This window comes from Amblyomma maculatum, chromosome 5 (assembly GCF_055883805.1).
Source record: "Amblyomma maculatum isolate TAMU_Amacu chromosome 5, ASM5588380v1, whole genome shotgun sequence".
NCBI lineage: Eukaryota > Metazoa > Arthropoda > Arachnida > Ixodida > Ixodidae > Amblyomma > Amblyomma maculatum.
In genome coordinates, this window is record NC_139348.1 from 91473222 (window position 1) to 91495648 (window position 22427).

General features: G+C 41.2%; 1 protein-coding gene across 1 annotated transcript; it reads left to right on the top strand.

Moving 5' to 3' along the window:
- Positions 1-7128: 7128 nt before the first annotated feature.
- LOC146188680 (A disintegrin and metalloproteinase with thrombospondin motifs like) lies at positions 7129-21696 on the top strand. Its single transcript, XM_084603170.1, has 11 exons — positions 7129-7238; positions 7733-7879; positions 11681-11802; positions 12376-12453; positions 12537-12664; positions 12722-12765; positions 14821-14929; positions 15830-15979; positions 16282-16414; positions 19830-19952; positions 21485-21696. The coding sequence occupies exons 1-11, from the start codon at positions 7166-7168 to the stop codon at positions 21602-21604; spliced, it is 1227 nt and encodes a 408-aa protein (XP_084459296.1). The 5' UTR covers positions 7129-7165; the 3' UTR covers positions 21605-21696.
- Positions 21697-22427: the final 731 nt, after the last annotated feature.

Sequence of the window (22427 nt, forward strand, 5' to 3'; positions counted from 1 at the left end):
TCATCTCCTCATTCAGTCTTTTTTTTTTAATGAAAAAAAAAATAAGATGAGCACAGCTGCACACACGATGCGTCTATTAACGAGATCGGGTCTCGTGAACGAGCTACCTACTGTATATAAATACATATGCATATATTTTCTGGCATATGAGCCAGAAGAACTATCTTATTCAGTTTTCTTTTTCAGCACGTAGTAGTCATTTGCCATGAATTACAGTTATTTGACTTGTTTACTGCCGTCTTCTAAATTTTTTTATGCTGTTCTGGCTTGATAAAATATTTTCACAGTTCATTAGGGCAACTGACCCCTTGCCCAAGTTTCTAGGCACAACACGGCTTATACTTAATAGAAATACTGCTTTTAAGAAAAAGGCCAAATTTCAGTTCCATTGCATCTGACAGTTTCATGACATGCTTCCGTTTTTAATAAGAAAGGTCTACAAACACGCATTTTATTCACTGGTATGCACTAATGAAGGCTCCTAACCTATCAAAGATTTTTTAGCCTCTGTCGCGGTAGCATTGTGATTATGCGCTTGAATGCTGATTCCGAAAACGCTGGCGGTATTCAAGCCGCGGAGTCCACTTTACGCTGGAGACGCAAACCAGAGCTGTAGTTTATCGTGCGATGTCAGTGCACGTTTAGGGACCCTAGGTGGTCAAAATTTTCACCGCCACTAACTATGGGGTTCCGCATAGCCTGAGTCCCCTTGGGAGGTTGAGCGCTGTAAACCTAACAGAACCAAACTTTTCGCGAATTTATGTACCCCCTTCAGCGTGGTCCTAATTGCAAGTAATTCAAATAAAAGATATAAAAGATAGCATTGTGGACGCAGTCCTCTAGTTTCACTCGGACTAGAAGTGAAACAGTGTTGTTTCTTAAGACTGGTTTATCACTTATTGATTTACATTTATCGCTTTGATTTTGCAAATTTAATTCTATAGTTAAAAGCATCACTGCAACTGCCAGAAAATACAGTTGTTTTTAGGTGTCACTGGATCATCCAGCATGATTCATGATAATAGAGTGCAAAGAGAAATATTCTGAATTGTAATTCTCTTTCCTTCCAAGGTGAAAACGCAGTGGGCGATAATACTCCCACTACTAAAGAGGAAAATCATACAGTACCAGGTGAGCTGCTTCATAATTATTTTCCGTTCACTCGACAGTTATTCATGTCCATGTCAACAGAATATTACGCAGCATTTATATTCCGCCTTCAAATACGCGTTGTGTAGAACTTCCGTCCTCAGAAAGAGCGCATTTTGCACTTTAATCCGCCTAATGAATCTGGATGGACATTTTTCTGGCCAAAATAGTCGAAGACAGCAGGGGCTAAACTCAGCTTACATTAAACGTGGGCATTGCTGTGGATCTTCACAAATCACTTATTCGGGATGTTTCAAATGACTGTGTCTAAAGCAGCCTCCTTAAGAAAGTTCAATCGTATTCGATGAATGAAATGCAAAAAGTTTTTCTTATCTACCTGTAAAATATTGAACTCTTAATGAACACCACTTAAAGCTGACATTAGATTATAGATTCAAAGAGTAGGCACAATTTGCTACATTAGCTACATTTTCGATAAGTACAAATAAGTACATTTTGCGCCTAGCGGCAAATAAAAGGCATGTTTAGACTACTGCTTGTGCAGTGATCGGAAAACCTTTCTTCCGGCATACTACCATCAAGAATCATACTCTCTGTACGCTAACCTGCGCTCCTACCGCTGCTGTTCTCAACAGCGCAGCACCGATCTCTATAATGGCGAGTGGAGGAAGAAGATCCTGAGTGCTCACGAATAAGGTGCTATGCATGAATTGTTCGATAAGTCTTTCTTGGTTCTGAACAGAAAATGATCTTAAGGATCTTTGTGAAACTGCATCATAAGTGAATATTGCACAACAAAAATTTTCGAATAAAAGCTTGGCTATCAGGATGACGTCTGTCTTGTATCAGCACTTCGATTCCCTTTCCTCACGACACGCCCCAAATTTCGTACCGCATTAAAACTGTGCCACAGCATCAATCCATTTGTTGTTCTTACATGAATAGCTTGGCTGTGGCATGTTTTGAGGTAGCGCATATTGTAAAGCATTGTGTTGTTCAGGCTATTGCATGAGTGCATGTAATCATTCTTTTAATGTCTGTTGGGGATGCACGCTACTGGAAAACAGAGGCAGTTTGGCATATAAAGGACTCCGACCGAGCACGAAATGAAATGTCTTTTCGGCTCCCCCACTGAAGCGTTCCCATGTAGTGCGAAATGGGCCTATGAGGGGGTCTCTGTGGGCCCGATAGAGAGGGGGGAGGAGCGGCAGAGGCAGATAATATGGTTTCTTGAGCTCGAGCCTCCCCCGGCCTGGTCTTGAGTTGCAAAAATGTAAGCAGGCTATAAAGATGATGTAGTTTCAAAGTTTGTTAACACGTATAAAAGGATGTAGTTGCATCAAAAGCACATTAGATTGGGATTTCAAGTGTGCACGCAGGCCTGAAATCATCAAAGAAATATGCGTATATGCGCTATTACGCTTGATGAAAAACGCCTATATGCCTGTATTTCCACAGATCTTTCGACTACCAAATCCGCGGATGGCGCAGATACAAACAACGCGGCTGAGGACGTCCCTGCGGAAGGTACTTCAAATGCTATCCAAGAAAAAAAGAAACCCGTTCGTTCTGAAGAAGGTAGTCCTATTTTCTGCATTTTATCGGTATTCCACTGATTTACTTCTCTATTTGGTAGAAGAGAAACCAAATCAAATACTAATAAGTATATGAAGGACGAAGTTGATTTAAACGACATGACAATGACAAGGCATTGATTTGCCCTGCACATCAGATCATATCATCAGGGAAAAGGGCGGGGGGGGGGGGGGCAGAAAGTGAAAAAGGGGGTCTTTACAATGTAACTTTAGATCCGCTCCCTGTTTTTGTAGGCCATAGCATTATAGATAAATTTGGTGCCCAATTAGTTTACGATAACAATAGCAGCGTAAATTTTGAAATGTCGTTGTCATCACAATAACAAATATCTACAGGTTTTCACATTGAACACCAGAAGTGAGAATCTAATTGAAGGCGACGCTGCCTTACGCAATTGTGAGAATGACTTCCGGTAAAGAGTTGTTTAGCACAAAGTTCTGGTTTTATAACCTAAAACCCAGGACATGTTTTTAGCTAAAGGAAGCAACTTGCCTATTTTGGCTGTTTAAACTCTTTCAGCTACTTTTCTGATCTCCTGGGTAGGAGATTATTCCAATGGGAATGATATCTTATTCTGTAAAGAATTTGAGGCCTATGAATGAGGCACAATCATTATGCTCAGTAAACAGTCCACAGGTGCTTAATATTTAACACGCACGAAAAAAACATTATGCAAAGCGTACATCAAATTACAAAATAAACATAACACAAGATTGCATGTAAATTAATTCTATTTTTATTGCAATCCTCAATGTCTGTGTAACTATGGCGACAGTCTGCATTCTCAGACAACACACAGACTTCCCAACTACATTCCAAGGTTTCCGATTAGGAGATATTTTGATGTCCAGGGATCTCCGGAGAAGTCCCAAAAAATCCAAAAGTCCCAAACTGTACCACTCTGAGAAATGTCCGGGTTGTTCAAGATTGCATGTAAATTAATTCTATTTTTATTTCAATCCTCAATGTCTGTGTAACTATGGCGACAGTCTGCATTCTCAGACAACACACAGACTTCCCAACTACATTCCAAGGATCCCGATTAGGAGATATTTTGATGTCCAGGGATCTCCGGAGATTTTCCAAAAAATCCAAACGTCCCAAACTGTACCACTCTGAGAAATGTCCGGGTTGTTTTGGAAGATTAATGGGACATTATTTAGAAATATTTCCTCGACATACCATGCTAAATTTTTCAGTGTTCTCCCAGGCCCGACTTTTCGAAGGGGCCTTGTACGAAATGTGTAATTTTGTCCTCTACAGATGCTTTCTGTTTCCAGCTCTCCCATATAAAATGATTTCAAGTTCGTGTTAGGGTTCTGATCCGACTCAAGGTGCCATCATTGTTTTGGGACCAGACAAGGCTGGCGTCGGTAGAATATTGAGGTTGAGTTGAAATTCGACGAAGAAGTGGTCACCGTGCTGAAGTTGATGACTCTCAACAATGCTGCAGCCACTAATTCAACGTTACCTGCACCCCTAGTCGTGGGGTATTTAGACTCATAAGAAATGTTACGTAGTATGTATGGTGTATACATTACAAATTCACGAACACATACACACACACACACACACACACACACACACACACTCCTAATAATTAGCCCACATTCAAGGGTTATGAGGCATAGAACTGTCGCCGTCTTGAGATAAGCACATGTGAAGAAGATAAAGTATTTCTATATTTATCCCTCAACAAGTATGTCCCGTTATGTGCAGACACTAGAGTGCAAATAAGCAAAGGAATATAAAATATTATTGTGAATAGTTATGCATTTTATTTGCAGAACAAATAACCAAATTTACATGCAACGTCGTGTTAATATAACCCCTTCATCTCTTTGTCGACAATAAAAATAAAGCGGTTAGACTGTTTTGTGTTTTTCGGAGAAATTTGGCTCTACGCTTAACTATCGCAACATATGCCTTTCTTGCGCACTTGTGATCCATGTAGCATCTTGCCTCTCGTATCGGGGTAGGCGGAATGTAATTCAGCATATTGTGTGGGCGTTAAATATTTTCCAAAGGAACCAATTTACGTGTTGCTGCGATCGGAATTATAAGCTTACAACTGCTGTTTATATCCTCTATAAAACTGCAACGAACAATTAGTTGTAGTGCCCAAACATAGACTAATTTAGGGAACTGCAACCGAAATTTTAGTCAACAGTCGTTGACCTTCGTAGCAGCGACGGCACCTATTTCCATCTAAAAGGGTTAAAAGTGTGGCGTTTGGTTTTGGCATTATTAGCAAAATAGTTGGGCTCTCGTTCACTCCCTTTCGTGCGACATGGTGCATCATCCCAGACAACTGTACTGGAATGTATTTAGCATGGTCCTAAATGGGAAATAAATGAAACATCCTACAGATATCCTCCTTCGGCGGTTAGAACATATCTGAGTGGGGAGTGGCGATTAAACGGGACACCCATGGGAGTTGGCGTGTTGTCTGCTTTAGTACTTTTCAGTTTATAAAAAGATAATGTATCATGTTAAGAAAAGCGGAAAATGCAAAATCTGCTATGTACACGGGCTCGGTTGAGTTCATAAAGCTACAGCGTATGTTTGCTAGGGATGTTAACTCTTAATGACAATATATCACAGATTCCACTTCGACTTCGCCCGTAGGCAAAAGGAACGGAGACAGGACAAAAAATAATAGAGCTTCTCTAGATTCTATGAACTGTTGCTGTGCACATATCCAGAAATGAGCTCATCAAACTCATGCATATGTTTGCTAGGACCGTTGAATTTCTTCAATGTCATTTATTTCACAGATACTTCTACGGCTGCGTCAGAAAGCGATAAACCTAAACTGGCGGCAAATGAAATGTCATCTGCGAAGAAGTCTGCGAACGCTTTCACAAACCATACGGCAGAAGTGGCAGAAAAATGTAATAGAAATAGAAATTGGCAACACTTAGTACGCTATTGCTTAGCTTTTCAAGGAATGGTCTAATCCGAATTTAAATTCCTTTAGCTATCGGATGCGCCAATCATTGAATTCGGGCTGCAACTTTATTCTTATATAAAAATTTGGTACATGTAATGAATTCACTTATAAAGTCGTAAAGTTCTAAAACTATTTGAGAAACGTACTATACAAAGTTAGTGGTTATGATACAATATATCAAGCTAGCAAAGAAGTAATTTGTGAAGTACTGCAAAATCACATAGAAGAGATTTAATACGGCAAATGAGAAACCGTATAAAGATTCATAGTGTTATGAAATATCCGGACACATTTTGAAGGCCGGAAAAATACAAGAAAAATATTTTTCCGCAAATATGTGGAAAAGTTTTTAAATAGCGACTATTTATATTGATCAAGATGTATAGCTGCAATGAAGCAACCAACAGTCTTTTTTTCTAGCTATATGCTGCTTGTGCTTATGTTGCACCATTTTATGAAAAGGCATAAATGACACTGTTCATGGTTCTAGAAAGGTACTGTCATATGTGTTGCAGCCTTTACTGCTGCATGTGCGAGGAAATGGGTAGAGTCCGCTTGTGTGCACATTAGGAGCAGGAACAGGCTCAATGTATATACACTGAATACCGAAGCTGGTGTTCATTTCTTCTACCTCCCGGCTCAAAGTCTCTAATTTAATGAGCAGCGGCGGCAATAACAGCAGCATCAATTCGACATACTGCATGTAAACGAAAATCTGGCATTGTTGTCATGTCTCCTTTTCCCTAGCTTGTTTATATGTATCTGTATACGTATATATGCCTTTTCATACGTACGTATATATGCGTATAACGTCTTTTCACTTCGGATATATATATATATATATATATATATATATATATATATATATATATATATATATATATATATATATATATATATATATATATATATATATATATATATATATATATTGAAAACGCATTATTTTTTTTACATTGTGAGCAAGCAATATGCAATGACTAAGCAACCGTCTTACTGGCATGAAGTAACAATGTGCATTTTATTATACTGCATTTATTTCACTCTTAGAACCCATCAAGCTCAGTTTCTCCTGGGCTGAACGCTGCCGAGAAAGCTCCTCGTCTTTCCGGAGCCGTCATTACCCTTCTCACTGTGCCAGCTCTAGCGTTACATGTGCATTTATGCACATTTAACGTCAATTTTTTGTTTCTTTTGCTGTATTATCAAATTTACCCAAGGAAAAGCATACCTACACGGCCCTTTTTTGCGGCGCGCTACCATCACAAAGCGGACTAGCATACGAATGTAGAAAACGCTATCTCCGCATTACTCGCGTTGCTTCATATATATTTTCAGCATTTATATATAATCCGTATTTATTTAGTTAGTTTTCTTCCGCACATGTCTGCACATGGGTAAAAGAAATTGGCGCTTCTTTTAGCGAAAATATCTAAAGCTCACTATCATAACTGATGCTCCGCAGGTTTGCAGGCCGAGTCATTAGAGACAGATAAGGCCGAGAAGATGTCGCTTGAGGCTCCTGTGGTCGGAAACTCGACGAAAGCGCACAAGAACCAGGCTAAGAACCAGAATGACGGTAAATGTACTTTTTGAAAAAATATTTTGTTGTGGTGAAATAGCACTCAGACAAGCTGCATATATGAGAAGTTCTGTTCGGGCTGTATTTATTTCAGGAAGTATTCCAGTGAAGCTCTTCAGTATACTTTTTTGTGATATTAGCTTAATTATTCTTAGTAGAATGCCTTTGCTTCTTGTATTTACACATCGCTGCAAGCAAAGGAAACATTATCTAAACTGCATTATTTCTCCGTCTGCAAAAATGAAACCGTTGCAAAAATGTTCAAGGTATCTAAATTTCGTTCTAACTTGGCCGTATAAACAGTAAATCACAGTAGTTTTGTCCTGTCCAAGTAATGTACAGATCTGTAAAAGTTTTTTTCGAGAAGAAAAATATGATTTTGTTTTGGAAATGTTTTTCGAGCAATGTCACCAAATATAGATACTTCAAATCCTGATGTCACCACTTTTTGTCCGTGTACCTCATCGAATGCTTACACTTCATTTCCACAGAGCAGTGGACCACTGCGACCGCGGAAAACGCAACAATGGAAAACGCAACTATGGAAAACACAACAATGCAAAACACGACCAAGGCTGTATCCGCACAGAACACAAATACCACTAAGAACGCAAGCGAGCACGTAACGTTTGGAAAAGGTACTCCTGCTTTTGCATCACTGCTTTTGTACGTAGAGTTTCTCAATTTCATACCAAATGTACTGCACGGCAATTTAAGGTTGTTGTTTTTTTTTGCGAGCTGATTAGAAAACGTTAAACCAGGAAGTTCATTTGCAACAAAGACGTGAAAATGCGTTCACTTTCCGCACACTCACGACCCCTGCGATAAAGAAAGGAGTGTAGAATGTGAAAACAAAGCTCTGTAAATGCCAAATGAAAACCCCGTCCTCGTTTCTTTTAGGCCGTTTTACTTTACATGTATACTCTCACCACTTAGTTTGCACCCAGTATTTCTGAACGATAAATTCGAACACTTCAGATATGAGAGGCCGTTATCATTGTAGCACATATCTAGAAATTTTCCAACTAAAACTTGAAGTGTCAATTGAAACCAAGTCAATTTTGATATGGTCGTTGTAATACATTAATAGATGTTAAAGATGTATGCCGCGCTTAAGCGCCACCTTTAAGTATGACTCTGGGGAGTTTTTGGCTCCACTCTCCGGGTTTCTTTGCGGTCCCTAGTTTGCTTATGCATTACTTTTGCTACTCACTTAATCCATTATTATCTGATTGTATTATCTCGCGCATAGTCATCAATATGCAGCCGTAACCTATTCATTAATGTGGAACACAACCCGATACAGCCCTGCTTTACCAACCCTTACAGAAGTGTCTTCGCGGCCTAAGAATGACGAATCCTATGCCTCGTCCAAGAGTCTTGCAAGGTTCGATTTCTGTCCAAACACTTATCAGGTGTCGTGATACCACACAGATCGCAATCAGTACCAGGCCATATCCCTTACCGTTTACCACGTCCCAAAGCTATGCCCGTAGTCTCTCGCTATCAACAATGGCAAAGCCGGATTGTCTGCAGAAACAGGCTTTTCAAACTAATCTCTAAAATATATTAGACAAAGTGTCATTGAATGCTTAGGGTTTGAGTACAGGTCAACCCTGCATAAACTTGGAACCTGAACTAAACACGACATTTTTGCGGTATACGAGGAAAGTTTGCAGCTTTGCGTTCCGTGGGCTGCTTCTTTAGTTTTAGGGGCAGGACATAGCATGTACATTGAAATTTTGGTTAATTTATTTAGGCAATTTTATACACTAGAATCAGGCGTCTTTATTCCGCAAAATAAATAATTTAGAGCGGCTATTGTATTGAATAGGCACGTGAAGTGGAAAAAAAAACACATATTCAAAAGGTGCATTAAATTATGGAAAAGAACCGAACAGATAAGGTACTCAGAAAACATAATTCAAAAGTTTTCCGGATGGTATTGGAATTGGTTTGTTGAGAGGTACGTCAATCCGCATAGGGTTTCTATATAACACACACGTATTTTCTGTCAACACGAAAATGTGTCACATGCGCTAGTGAAACACTCTAATTATTTGTTAATAAACACACTTGATTTAGTATTGCTCCTTTTTAGGAACAAGCAGATCAATTAAGGGGAAATGAGGGTGCTCGTTATAATACATGAAGGAAAGAAGCCAAAAGTCGACGAGGCGCAGGAAAGCGTTGAGGATGGTACTTTATGTCATTTTTTTGTTTACTCGGATAATCACAGAAATTAGTAATGTAATCTGTTTAGGGGAAAGATAATTAAACACAAAGTAGAAGAAAAAACAACGTGCCGGTGGTGGGAACGGAACCCACGTCCTCCGAATATCGCGTCCGGTGCTCTTCCAACTGAGCTACATCGGCCGCTGTTCCACCTGCTACTTGCTTGGGTATTTATGTTGTCTGTATACGAACCTTGAGAGTCTTCACCAGCGCCACCCTCAACCATAGCGGTGGACGTGGAACGTGCTTTGTTACCACCAGCGTCACAGCTTTCGCCCTCGCCCCTTACGGGGGTCTCGGTTCTGGCAGTCTTGAAGCCATAGGTAGCGTAATAGGGTTCTAGCACAGCTTTCGCCCTCGCCCTTGATCACGTTCTACGTGACACTGGCGGTAACAAAGGACGTTCCACGTCCGCCGCTATGGTTGAGGGTGGCGCTGGTGAACACTCTCAAGGTTCGTATACAGACAACATAAATACCCAAGCAAGTAGCAGGGGGAACAGCGGCCGACGTAGCTCAGTTGGAAGAGCACCGGACGCGATATTCGGAGGTCGTGGGTTCGGTTCCCACCATCGACACGTTGGTTTTTCATCTACTTTGTGTTTAATTATCTTTCCCTAAAAAGATTACATTACTAATTTCTGTGATTATCCAAGTAAACATTAAAAAAAAGACATAAAATACCATCCTCAACGCTTTTCTTGGCCTCGCTGACTGTTGGCTTCTTTCCTTCATGTATTATAACGAGCACCCTCCTTTCCCCTTAATTGATCTGCTTGTAGCTTACGGGGGTCTCGGTTCTGGCAGTCTTGAAGTCATAGGTAGCGTAAGAGGGCTCTAGCACAGCCCTCGCCCTGTTCTACGTGACGCTGGCGGTAACAAAGGACGTTCCACGTCCGCCGCTATGGTTGAGGGTGGCGCTGGTGAACACTCTCAAGGTTCGTATACAGACAACATAAATACCCAAGCAAGTAGCAGGGGGAACAGCGGCCGATGTAGCTCAGCTCAGTTGGAAGAGCACCGGACGCGATATTCGGAGATCGTGGGTTCGGTTCCCACCATCGGCACGTTGTTTTTTCTTCTACTTTGTGTTTAATTATCTTTCCCATAAACAGATTACATTACTAATTTCTGTGATTATCCAAGTAAACATTAAAAAAAAAGACATAAAGTACCATCCTCAGCGCTTTCCTTGGCCTCGCCGACTGTTGGCTTCTTTCCTTCCTTTTTAGGAAGACATTGCAGTTTCACAAAAACGTGGCCGTCAATGTATTTTCTTATCGGTCTAGCTACGCTGTCTTCTAGGCAAGTTTCAAGCAAACAGGTTCAGCGCCTGTGTTGTTGTCATTTCTGTTCTCTGTGCTCTGTCTGTGTGTTCAAAATAAGAATTTTAATGCAACACAAAGTTAGCCTAAAAAGCGAACAGTGACAGGTTACCGTTTCAATGATCTCGTAGAAGTGGCAGAAAATTCTGCCCGGATCAGCAATAAAGCGCTAATGAAGCCGAAGCGCTGTGACGCAAGCGACAGGGTCAGCAATAAAGGGAAAAAGATAGAACATCTGGCTGCTGACATCAGTGCGCTGTAGAAATGGTTTAACTGGAATACATTTTAGTTTGCGCCTTGAGTCAGCAGCTCACCTCAAGCAGTTTACACTTTTGTGTGACAATTCTAGCTCAGCTCTTCATTCATCAGCAGCCTCAAAATGTCGCAGGATTAAGGAAAGGGCCACAATAATTTGCAACCATGTCCACGTTCGTAGGGCTATTTTTGAGATCCGTGTCATTTATTTCGTAAGAGAAAGTACTTTCAGCGACTTTTTAGCTGGATAATCTCCCACTTTAAGAAACTTAACTGAAAAGCATGAAATGTCTGTTGTATAGTATCTGCCCCCTTTTTGTGCGTTTTTGTTACAGACGTAATATGGAATGAATAATGCATAATGAACCAAAAAGCCGATTTTGAAGTGTGGAATTTTGCACCAACCTCACCCCCCCCCCCCCTTCCCTTACATGTTCGGTAAAAAAGGTATACAAATTTGGCATCTGATTAGTACCAGTTCAGTTACTACAGCCCGTTGCAGTAGTGCCGAATAACAGTAACGTTGCCTTTAAATATCACCTCCACGGAACGTGGTACACTGCTTAAGTTGCTCGTGTCAGCATTGCACAACCGTCGAGTAAACAGTTTCGGATCCTTTTTGCAGGGGTAAACATTTCAGCTAATGTGTTCTTTTATTACGACCTTGATTACGAAATGGAGGCCTATCTTCGAGATCAAGGAGACTGCAAAGAAGTTGAGAGCTACCTCAAAGCACTTTTAAACAGTGTACGTATCCTTAATATATTCACTCCGAACTCTATGTTGTCACCGCACTCCCTTTTTGCAATGTTTCGAGAGATTTGTCTGCAAAAACCACATCTAATTTGTTGCACAAACGACTAAAAATGTAAAATCTTGCTTGATGATGCTTTAAACCATGCCGCATGGTCGTTATTCCCTCATTACTCCTCTTTTAGGATAATTTCTCAAAACATGTTATCCAAGCCGCAAATAAATTAATGTTTGCAGCCACAGTCATTTTCACAATATTGCTCATTATATTTATGAGTACGGAAACAGATGTAAAGCCATCCTCGTCAAAAAAAACGAATTCTCAGCAATCATCTCACTCTACCCAGCGCAATGCCAGAATTTCTCTTTTGGCTATCTCCTGCCTAAGTCAGCTATTTAACGAAGTAATGGGCAAAATGCATGACATGTTCCACGATTAATAACTCCTAAAGACTACGGTAACTTCTGTGGGTATTTGTGCATTCATCCCATAACGCTCTCAATGCAAGCTTTGGCGAGCTGAACAAATTTTTCCCGCCTTACACTCTCTGAATACTCTTCTTACAGGCCGAACTCCGATTCAAACCTCTTGAAAACGGCTCCGTCAAATTAATATTTGTGGGCTCTAAACTGTTATCACACCATGTGAGTGTCTCTTACCTGTATAATCTCTGCCATTCCCATTATTTCCCCACCTGCACCCTAACGTTCGTGCTTTTCACTTCCAGGAAACCACGGACATCAGAGTTTTGCAAGGAGACTCTTTGACAGTATCCACACTGTACATGTTCCAGCGATTCATTCAGAATCACGGTCCTACTCACTCCAATGTGGATATATTCGTCTATATCTCAAAGTAAGCCGGAGGTTCAGTTATTCGCTTTGAGCCTTATTAACCGTGTGTATTTTTCAGTCGGACTATGATATCAGAATATGACGACACAAGCACTTCCGTGGGTGAGTCCGGGAATCATTCTAGTATTTAATTTATTTTCGTCGTTTATATTGCTGATAATAACGTCTAAACTATCAGTGTTTTATTAAATGCCAAACTATTAGAAATGGTGTGCCTTTACTGGTAAAATAATGCAAGACAGAAATCGCACTAGGATAATGTCTCGAAGTGTTCTCTCATTACTGTTATAAAAACTGTCCTTTGCACAACCCATGCGTCGCCGGCATGAAACCAGTGCGTGCTTTGAACTTTAATGTAATGTAACAGTTATTCCGCGGGGTTGCGACGCCAGGGACCCACTCACGTCCTCTGTAAAACACTGTGGCCACTTCCCCAGTGCTGCCCTAAAGCTTTCTTTCCCTTCATACGAGCACGTTTCTGTTCCCATATGTTACGTAACCTATGCAGTCAGCTCATGTACTTTTTGCGTTCATAACAACGATTACTTTATTCTCCTAATCAGAACTACAGTGCCGCACTCATTTTGATGCTGTTATGTAGAGAATTCGTAAAGTGCCATTTGTAAAACTCCTTTTTGGGATGAGTCGTTGCCCGATGGTTGCTGGTAGCAAGCAAAAAATATTTAACAGAACCCCACGGCAATTCTTCTAGCTTTGTGAATTTGGCTTAGAGCATCACTCCCTGCACTGCATTTAGAATAATGTAAATTTTAACCCCTCCGAATCTCGGGATAGTTCTATTTCGGTGATTTGATCTTACAACCTATGACGTCTGTCAAGTTTTATGATATGGCAGTCGGGTCTCCGTGTGACGCGATTCTTGATATTGATCCATACAGCTGTTACAAAACCATTTTTTCTAGATAAGCGTAACTTCGAAACTAAAAAATGTTAAAGGGATCCACTTATCTCATCGCGATACACGTCCGGTCACTACAAATACTGCGGACACCTCCATGTTTATACCTCTCGCAGATGTGCATAATAAATGAGAGAACACGCTCAATACGTAATTTCAATACGAGCAGCAAGCGAATACCAGCATAACCTAACTCTGCCATCCGTAATATAACATCCGAGAATGATACTCTGTCTCTCGCAAAGGTAGCGGAAGACCTCGTCTTGAGTTACGTTGTTTAAGTTGTCTTTTTATTCGAATAGCGATGCCTGTAATCGGCAGCAATTGTATTCAATGTTTTGATTCATCCACTGTCTGGTTGATTTTCTCGATGAGGTCAGTAGCTAAGCCGAGGATTTTGAAGCTCTTTCAGACATGTATGCTTGCTTTGCTTCGCGAAATGCGGACTGCTTAGTTCGCAATGTCTTGTCAACTGCATTTATTGGTGTCAGGATACGCAGTTACTCCTCCAGGAAGCTTAATAGATTGAGAGCCATAAAACAAATTGCATCATTCTTTGTACTGTTGTCTTGTTGAAAAGGAAAACCCTAGAAGTCGAGATATGTGCTCTGGCAACTGAACAGAATTTTAGCAGGCTGTGCAGCTCCTCTTCCTGACCTTAGGACCACAAGCTGCAAGAGCAAAATTACCATTCATAAAGTAACTGTACGTTAGTCAAATTCAGAACTTACGCATAGACACGTACAGTTGCTAACAAAAGTAAACGGAGCACTGACGTGAACTTGGCCCCTGCGATTTGTGTAGCGTCGCAGAAAACGCTAGTGAGCTTTACCTACCCTCTTTTATCTCCTCCTCCACTTCGCTATAGTGCGGTCTAGCTGGTCAGATACTCAACTTTCCGGAGCACCAATCTTCCTTTCCATACAATAAACTTGTCGACATATTTATTCCCGTTGACAAGTACTGTTTATTTACGCCCGATAGGGAATGTGAGATTGCCGTTATAACAGAATAACTTGCTCCCTTGAGTTACATCGACCTCTACATACATGGGCGCGTGAAAACATACTTTTTGTGTCCTAAAGTTAAACAAATACGGTAGAATATTTTTTTTTTTATTAAATTCCTCAAAGATACCTGGAGTGTGGCAGTGCATGAACTTCCGCATTGACAATTTTGGCAGCCATTTTTTATATATTGTCATGTACAAATTATTTACACTAACTTTTTTTTTTCAGGATACGCGTATGAATCTGGAGCTTGCACAAAAGACAACGTCGTGGTTGTGAGAGATAACGCTGTTGCTTACACTGGCTCTTCTTCGCTGGCTCAGAAGATTGCCTTAATGTACGTACACACGCGTTTACTCTTCCGATGTCTTGTTCAAAAGAATATTTTCTGATACAAAGACGTTCACAGCGACGAACTTCTCTTTAGCCTGCCGTTTCTCATGCTGATTTTTGCACAACACCGTAAGGTAGTCGTTTCCAAAGCAAGCAACGAAGTAAAATCCACAAACGTTTTTATATTGTTTGTTGGGCTATTTTAGAACCCGACTTCCACCGCCAGAATTTGTCCACGCCAAGGCGGTTAGCTAAACGTCAGCCTTTTGAAACAGAGAGCACCTCCGCTGCATAGCCATCTACGTGGATCAGATTTCTGTGCAAAACTCTCTTCGAAATACCCCCCGTGCAAAATTTTGTAATGAAAGTTTATATTTTTTTAAACAATAAAAATCGACACTGAAGATGATCACAGCTCTTTTCTTGGAAGAAGGCAGCAGAGAAGAGTAGGCACTCGGGGGACCAATGTGTCGGTGTGCCTTCAGTGGTATTGTTGAAAAAGGAATTAGATTTTCTACGCATATCAGCAGGACGGTAAAGATAAGGAAGACGTTGGCTGAAGACGTGAGGTGAAGAGAGAAGAAGTGCGGGTTCTTGTCAATATAGTTGTAAGTACAGCGTTGGCCCTGTATTTGTGTGTGCTTGTTATGTTTTGTGTTGTCACTTGCTCTGCTTCCATCTTCCAAGAAATCTGTGACCAACTGGCTCAACGTTCAACACTATTAATGATCACAGCCTTGTGCTTTCTTAATACACTATGTCTCAAATGTTCTACGTCGGTTGGCCAGGCAAGGATGTGCTCGCAAACTTTCGTATCGGGCATATCCGTACACAGGGAATCACACAACGTTATTGTGCACCGCTAAAATGTACGCGAGTACCTAAATGTCTTTTTATTGTGCAGGCTTGGAGCGACATGGGACGTGAACAGGACTGAAGTAGGCTGCATGAAGGAAGACGGGTATTTACTATCTGCGTACAACGCATCTGGAAAGCACTACAACTTGTCTGTGTGCAGTCAGCGAGATATGCTTGCCAATATTACGAGTAAAAGGTACGATTTCCGACATCGGCAGATATTTCAGCTTCTGCCTCTTAATGGAATATTGTTTTGCGCAAACGCGTTGTGCTGTTTTGATTTTTTGGCACATAGACAACTAAGGTCATCAAACGCCAAATACAAGCTGACGAGCTTTATACAGGATATTTATGTACTCTTATTTAGGCGACATCATTTTATATAGACAGTTTTATTGAATTACTGCTTCTTAGAATACTCATTAATAGAGGCAACAATATTTCCGAAGGTTATATTTTGAAATGCGCAAGAAATAAAAATGTCTTTTTTTTTTTTAGAAAAACAATCGCTACCTGCCTCAACAAGACCGAAACAAAGCCGCAGAGCAAGAAGTTACCATCTGAAATGTTCCAGACCCGGGAGTACTGCAGAGGCTACTACAGTAAAAATCCACTCATTCAGGATTGTTCCGTAAGTTCCGGCCACTTTTCTCCAAGTTCTACATTTATACTACTCCTTATATTTGCTGAAATTTTCAATTTTCTTCATGGATTCACGGTGAATGGGCCGAATACATTGGACGATTGTAAAACAGCAATATTTCACTCTGTAAAACCTATTTTCAACGAATGTTATTGGGTCAGACTTCAAAATTTTGATACATGTTCTACTACTGCATCTTAAAGTCCATGTTAGAGCTCGTTGCCTTCTTTCCCACTACATCGAATTATGAATACAGAACCAGACTAACGCGTTGATTGCCAACACCATTCTTCCCATGCACGCAGATAAATCGTAACCACCAAATGTTTTCAAGTAGGTGCATTGGAGTTAACAAAACTACAACTGTGTGGCCGACTTCCATGACATGGTAAATTTGAAAGCCAGTTAGCGTTACTTGTACCTGCTACTGCCGGAATACTTCAAAATACATTAAATTAAGTTTTTTTCCCAAACCATTTTGCTACGGTGACATTCATGGGGTTTTCTTCCGGGAGCAAATATACTGTAACACATATATGAATCGCAAAATGTTGTCCAGGAGTAGCCACATTATAACTCGGTTGACTTTGTTTTGAACATACTCAATACTTGATTCTAAATACTTCATCGGGCTCGCCTTCGTAGTTCTTGCAGTGTTTCGAGTCATAAGGTCCCCCATACCAACTGTTTCCTTCAACAGGAGGTAACCACTGTATTTGTCAATTCATGCTACGTTAATGGCATTTCTTCCGGTCACAAAACTAAACTTTTCATTACAATGACTTGCGAATATTGCGCTCGAATCACAACTCCCCAAGCGCAGCCTTAGTTCTTCGGCCGATAGACGAGTGTAGCTCTTCGGATCCAGGCCCATCCCGATGATAGGGCGGGCTTCGATTCACGCACCCCATTTATTAGATAAAGCAGGCCCCAAAGGCCTTAACCCTTACTACCACAAAATGTACCTGGCTTAGTTCCTTGCAGGCACGTCATCTCAATAAAAGCTACTGTCAGGGATACAACTGTCGCTTCGTTTGTTTCCTGTGGCATTGTCATCCCACGTGACATTATTTTTAATGCCTCCGAAGCCAATATATTCTATTCAACAAAAAAAATAGGTACGGACCGGACATTTAATGCCGAAACAAAATAATCTATTGTCGTTAAGGGCAGCAGGCTGTATTGCCAGAGATGGTAAGATTACTAGAGCACAGCAGAGGATTAGGTTCGAGAATGAAATTAAGAAATTTGAAGAATAAGGTAGCCCCAGCTTGCAAACGACTACGGTATATAGAACAATATGAGAGAGAGGCTTTCCTCACGTAGCGAACGTTAGTCAGGCTAATGTTCATCCCCATTACTGCCTTGAAATTCTAGGCCACTAGCCGCAGCGATCGTCACCGGTGAAGGCTTCCAAGCACTGCTCCGCTTCATGAAAACCACAAGCCTAGTCGAAGCCGGCGATGTGATGTGATGTGATGTGATGTGATGTGATGTGATGTGATGTGATGTGATGTGATGTGATGTGATGTGATTTGGCGTAATATGACCATGACGTGATGTGATGTGATGTGACGTGATATGGCTGTGATGTGACTATACTGACTTCACCCACCCCTCTCTTACCCACAACTTTTATATCAACTCACCCCTTTCCCCCAGTGCAGGGTAGCAAGCCGGTTTCTGCTTCCGGTTAACCTCCCTGCCTTTCCTCCTCCTTTCTTTACTTCTTCCTCCTCCTAGTATCATGCTTAAGATACCGACTCAAAACAAGGATTGTCAGCGAGACAAGTAAAGGCAATAGCGAATTTTATACGGATTAGGCTTTCAGAGTGAATTATTAATGGCATGATTACAATATCGTTTGTTCGGGGAAGGTATGACGTGACTCAAGCTGTCCATGCTGTTCGATGTGCTTCCACAGAAGTTCAACCAACTGCAAGCTATCAGCTCGCTTATATCCATTCGTAGCCCACTAGCACACCCTGCACCTCCATTCTGATCTTCCAGTGTCTATGCCGTTTGAACCATGAATTCACATTCCTGACTGAAAGCTGTCATTTCGCAAAGATTCCTCGCTATTATTATTATCCGCTTTTTACGACTTGAGAGTAGGAGGAAAGCACGGGAATTAGAGTTATTTTCCGAACACATATTCATCTGCGTGAAGCTCCGGGAGTTGGGCACAACTAAAACAAACTTGATTTAACAGGAAATAGCGGTCTTCCCAAAGTTCTCTGCACCCTTCTTTTCAACAAGTTTCTCATTTATCGAACTTTATTATGGAAAATTCTTTCTTTAGAAAGGCGCTACCATTTTCCACATCTTGCATTTTCAAATGCGAAATAATTTGAATCAAAATATTCGTTGAGTGAATTGGTTCAAATTCATTAGCCTTCAAAACCAAGCCAAATTCGTACCAAGCCGAGGTAGGCATAGCAACAGGGCCCGCAGGGAATATAAATCCATTTCATCAAGACGGTATTTAAAACCACAGTTGTATTCCTGAACATTTAAAAAAAGCAGCAATGAGAAACCTTTGTCAAGCGTACAGACGAAAAGTAACTAGCAATATGACAACGCGTAAGGTGTTCAGCGATCGCCCAATTTATACAGAGCCCCTGTGCTCATGTCACGTTTTCGTGTTCTTTTATGATCATCTCAGGGCAGCGAGGCGTTCCAGGTTTCGTACACCGTCAGGTAGTTTCCCTCGCCAGCGACGTAAATTAGCGTCAACGCCTCCTAGTCCTGAGATTGCACTGTTAGTGGAAGACGTGTTTTGCGACCTCTCATCGCCGCGGAGACTGCATTCTTCCAATCCAGTTTCTCCTAGCAAAGCGAGTACACTACAGTAACCTAATGTTAAAATGAATTAACATCAGTGTATATTTATTTGATGCGACATTTGATCACAAACACTGCGCTAGTTTTGTCGCGAGGGTTATTCAAGGGCCTCCTCTAAACGGTGTATATAGGTCTCTTCAAGATGTGCAGTACATCTTCAAATGTAAACTGGCTTAGGCCGAAATCTTCACCTAAGTAATGTTCTTTACACCCTAAAATATTAAGCAAGAGCACGAAAACTGAGGGGCACTTCATCTCCGCCAATAAAAGTACGACGCGACAGCGGTATAGTGGCTTCCATTCGCCGACTCCCTTAAGGTCATTGTTGCTCTATTACTATGGGTTGGTTGGTTTGTGAAGTTTAATGTCCCAAAGCGACTTAGGCTATGAGAGACGCCGTAGTGGAGGACTCCGGAAATTTCGACCACGATTGATGGTGTAGGGGCAACATATCTAACTCGTATTCCAAAGGTCCTAGAAGGCTGAGCGCGCGCAAAATCAGATAAACACATACAACTTGGAATATTTGTTTGTACTTTTGTTCCTTTCGTTATTTCAGAAAGAACAAAGGATTACTGCGCATTTAGGACAATGCCGATTTTGCTGCTCCAATACCACGCTCCTCTACAAACCAGCCATCGATACTGTCGCACCGGATGGAACGAAATGCGGTGATCAGCAGGTAAGGTAACGTCGGCGTCTAAATGTACTCCATTCTCAACCGGTACAAATACAGCTGAGTAATGCATAGGGGATGATACAGCGCGAAAGACACGAAGGCCAAAGAAAAAAAACACAACAGACGACTGCTCACTCCTCTGACTTTGACTGTCCAAAGGTTTCATTCTTTTTAACGTTATGTGATCTTTTTTTATAAGAATCCGTTTTCTTCTTAATAAACATTTAGTTGCTTGTCAGCGCTCGTCTGTTATGTTTCTCTTCTTGGTCCTTCCTCTTTTCGCGCTGTACTGCACCCACTATGAACTATTACCAACTCGCCCAACTGTCCATCCTACTTCAATGAGTAATTCATGAAGATGTGTTACCGTTCTGGCGCTCCTTTGTTATGTTTCCCTTTTTGGTCCTTCGTCTCTTCGCGCTATGCCACCCACTATACACTACTGCCAATTCGCCCAACTGTTCATCCTACTTCAATGAATAATTCATGAAGATGTGTTACCGTTCTGTCACAAGCTAAGGCTGAACACAATGCGAACTTTAACCGTAAATCTTGTTCCTAAAGTCTGAAACAGTGGTGCGGACATTTTAGGACTTCAAAATAACGAAATATTCAACATTGCAAAGTCTTCAGTTTCATTTAAAAAAACTCAATGATTGCATCAGCTTTGCTTGCTAGTATTTACCAGAGGTAGCTATTGCGGAAACTGCATTGTCTGATTTCGATTACCTTTGTCCGAGTTTACAGGCGGTATTTAGCAAAAGGTTAGAGACATAATTTGCTGATTTTGGCGATGTTTGTCTGTTGTTTTGCCTCCGACAGATGGTATTTTGTAGGCAGTTACCTTCTAAGACGACTGCAAGATTTATTACTGCGCTACCGCTAAGGCCGCCACTCACCGACCTCGCATTTGTTTGCGTAGGTCTACTTGGACGTCTCGAACTCAAGCAGGGACAGATGTGAAACCTGACTTTCTGGCCTACAAAACTTGCATATGCCTCAAGCACATTAAATATTTGATTTTTCTTGTTTCCCTCGTTAACAGTCGAGACTCTGCTTGTCGCCTTCTGCGCGAATTTTCAGACGACTGTTTCCTATTCTATTGAGCAAGCATCACTGAAGCATGTCGAGAGGTTTATATTGATTAATTTAGTCTGCCACGCTGTGCAGCCTATGCAAAAAATCTGCATATAATAGTCCAGCCGGTTTGCTTCGAAGCCCTGCATTGGGGGTACTTCTGAAACTCGAAAGCTTCTGAAACATGACGACCGTTGTTCTTGGCATCAAAAAAGTTGAAGCATTGCCGATGAACAGTCCTCACATTATGGCTCAAGAGTCATTCATGAAGGTTGTATATTATATTTATAATAAAGGCTGGACATGAAACCTTAAGCAGCTAAGATCAACGGTAACTTTCAATAATTAATGCACAGCCATGAGATACAAATGTACGGAAAAACTTATTTCACCAATATATTTCTGAATATTTCTGTCTTACAATCTGCCTACCGCATTTTTTTATCATTTCCTTCCAGATCTGCGTATCAGGAGAATGCATCATAGATCCTCGCATGTACCATTGGGAAAACAGGAATGCATTTCAAGTGCCCCAGTTGATTTCCTTCCGACCTTTCAACTCAACAAATGCTCTGTAATATAGAAAAAAATAACTGCAGTTCCAAACAAAGCATTCTCTTCTATTTCTTAATATGTCATATATTACGAACAAAATAAACCCAATTTTATATATTCGACATTACAGCATGCTTCAAATAATTGGCGGCCGCTCTGCCTTTGTGCACCACGCGCCTACATCATGCACTGCGTGTGCATCTTTGCAGTACTATTTTGCAAGTAATGGTTTACTATCTGTACTAAGGGAAACTAGTACGAGCCGCCTCTACCACATTTTATTGTTTCAAGTATGCCGTAAGGCTCATTGTTGTGACACAGACGCTTCAGGCACAAACCCCATTTTTGTTACACCGCCGCAGCAACATCTAACAACAGTGCGTTAAGTGAAGTTTCGGTTGGGGCGGTCGTAGCGCAGTTTAAAGCGACAACAAGCACGCAAAGCGACAATGACGGCAGGTTTCTTCGGCAAGGCAATCTCAGCTAAAAAGCAACATTTATGAGTCTGTGCAAAAAAATTCAAGCATAATAATTAGGATGTACTGCGATGGACGGACGTAGAGTAGGGAGAAAGGATGAAGCCAGTACTTCCATGATGTGCGTTTTTGAGAGCTTAAGGTATCACCTGCAGGGCGATGCCTCAGTTATTAAGATCTACATCATCCTGCAATGACAGCGTGCGGGGGATCGCTCGATTCGTGCGTATGGTTAGACCGTTCGTGTTTCAACGGCAACTCGTCAATTGGCGAAATTATGACGCGCATGTAATAAGGAAGGTACTTCTCCCCAAACTTTGTGCTGGACCAACTACTACGGACACTAATGAAAGCTTGCGGATATTCATTG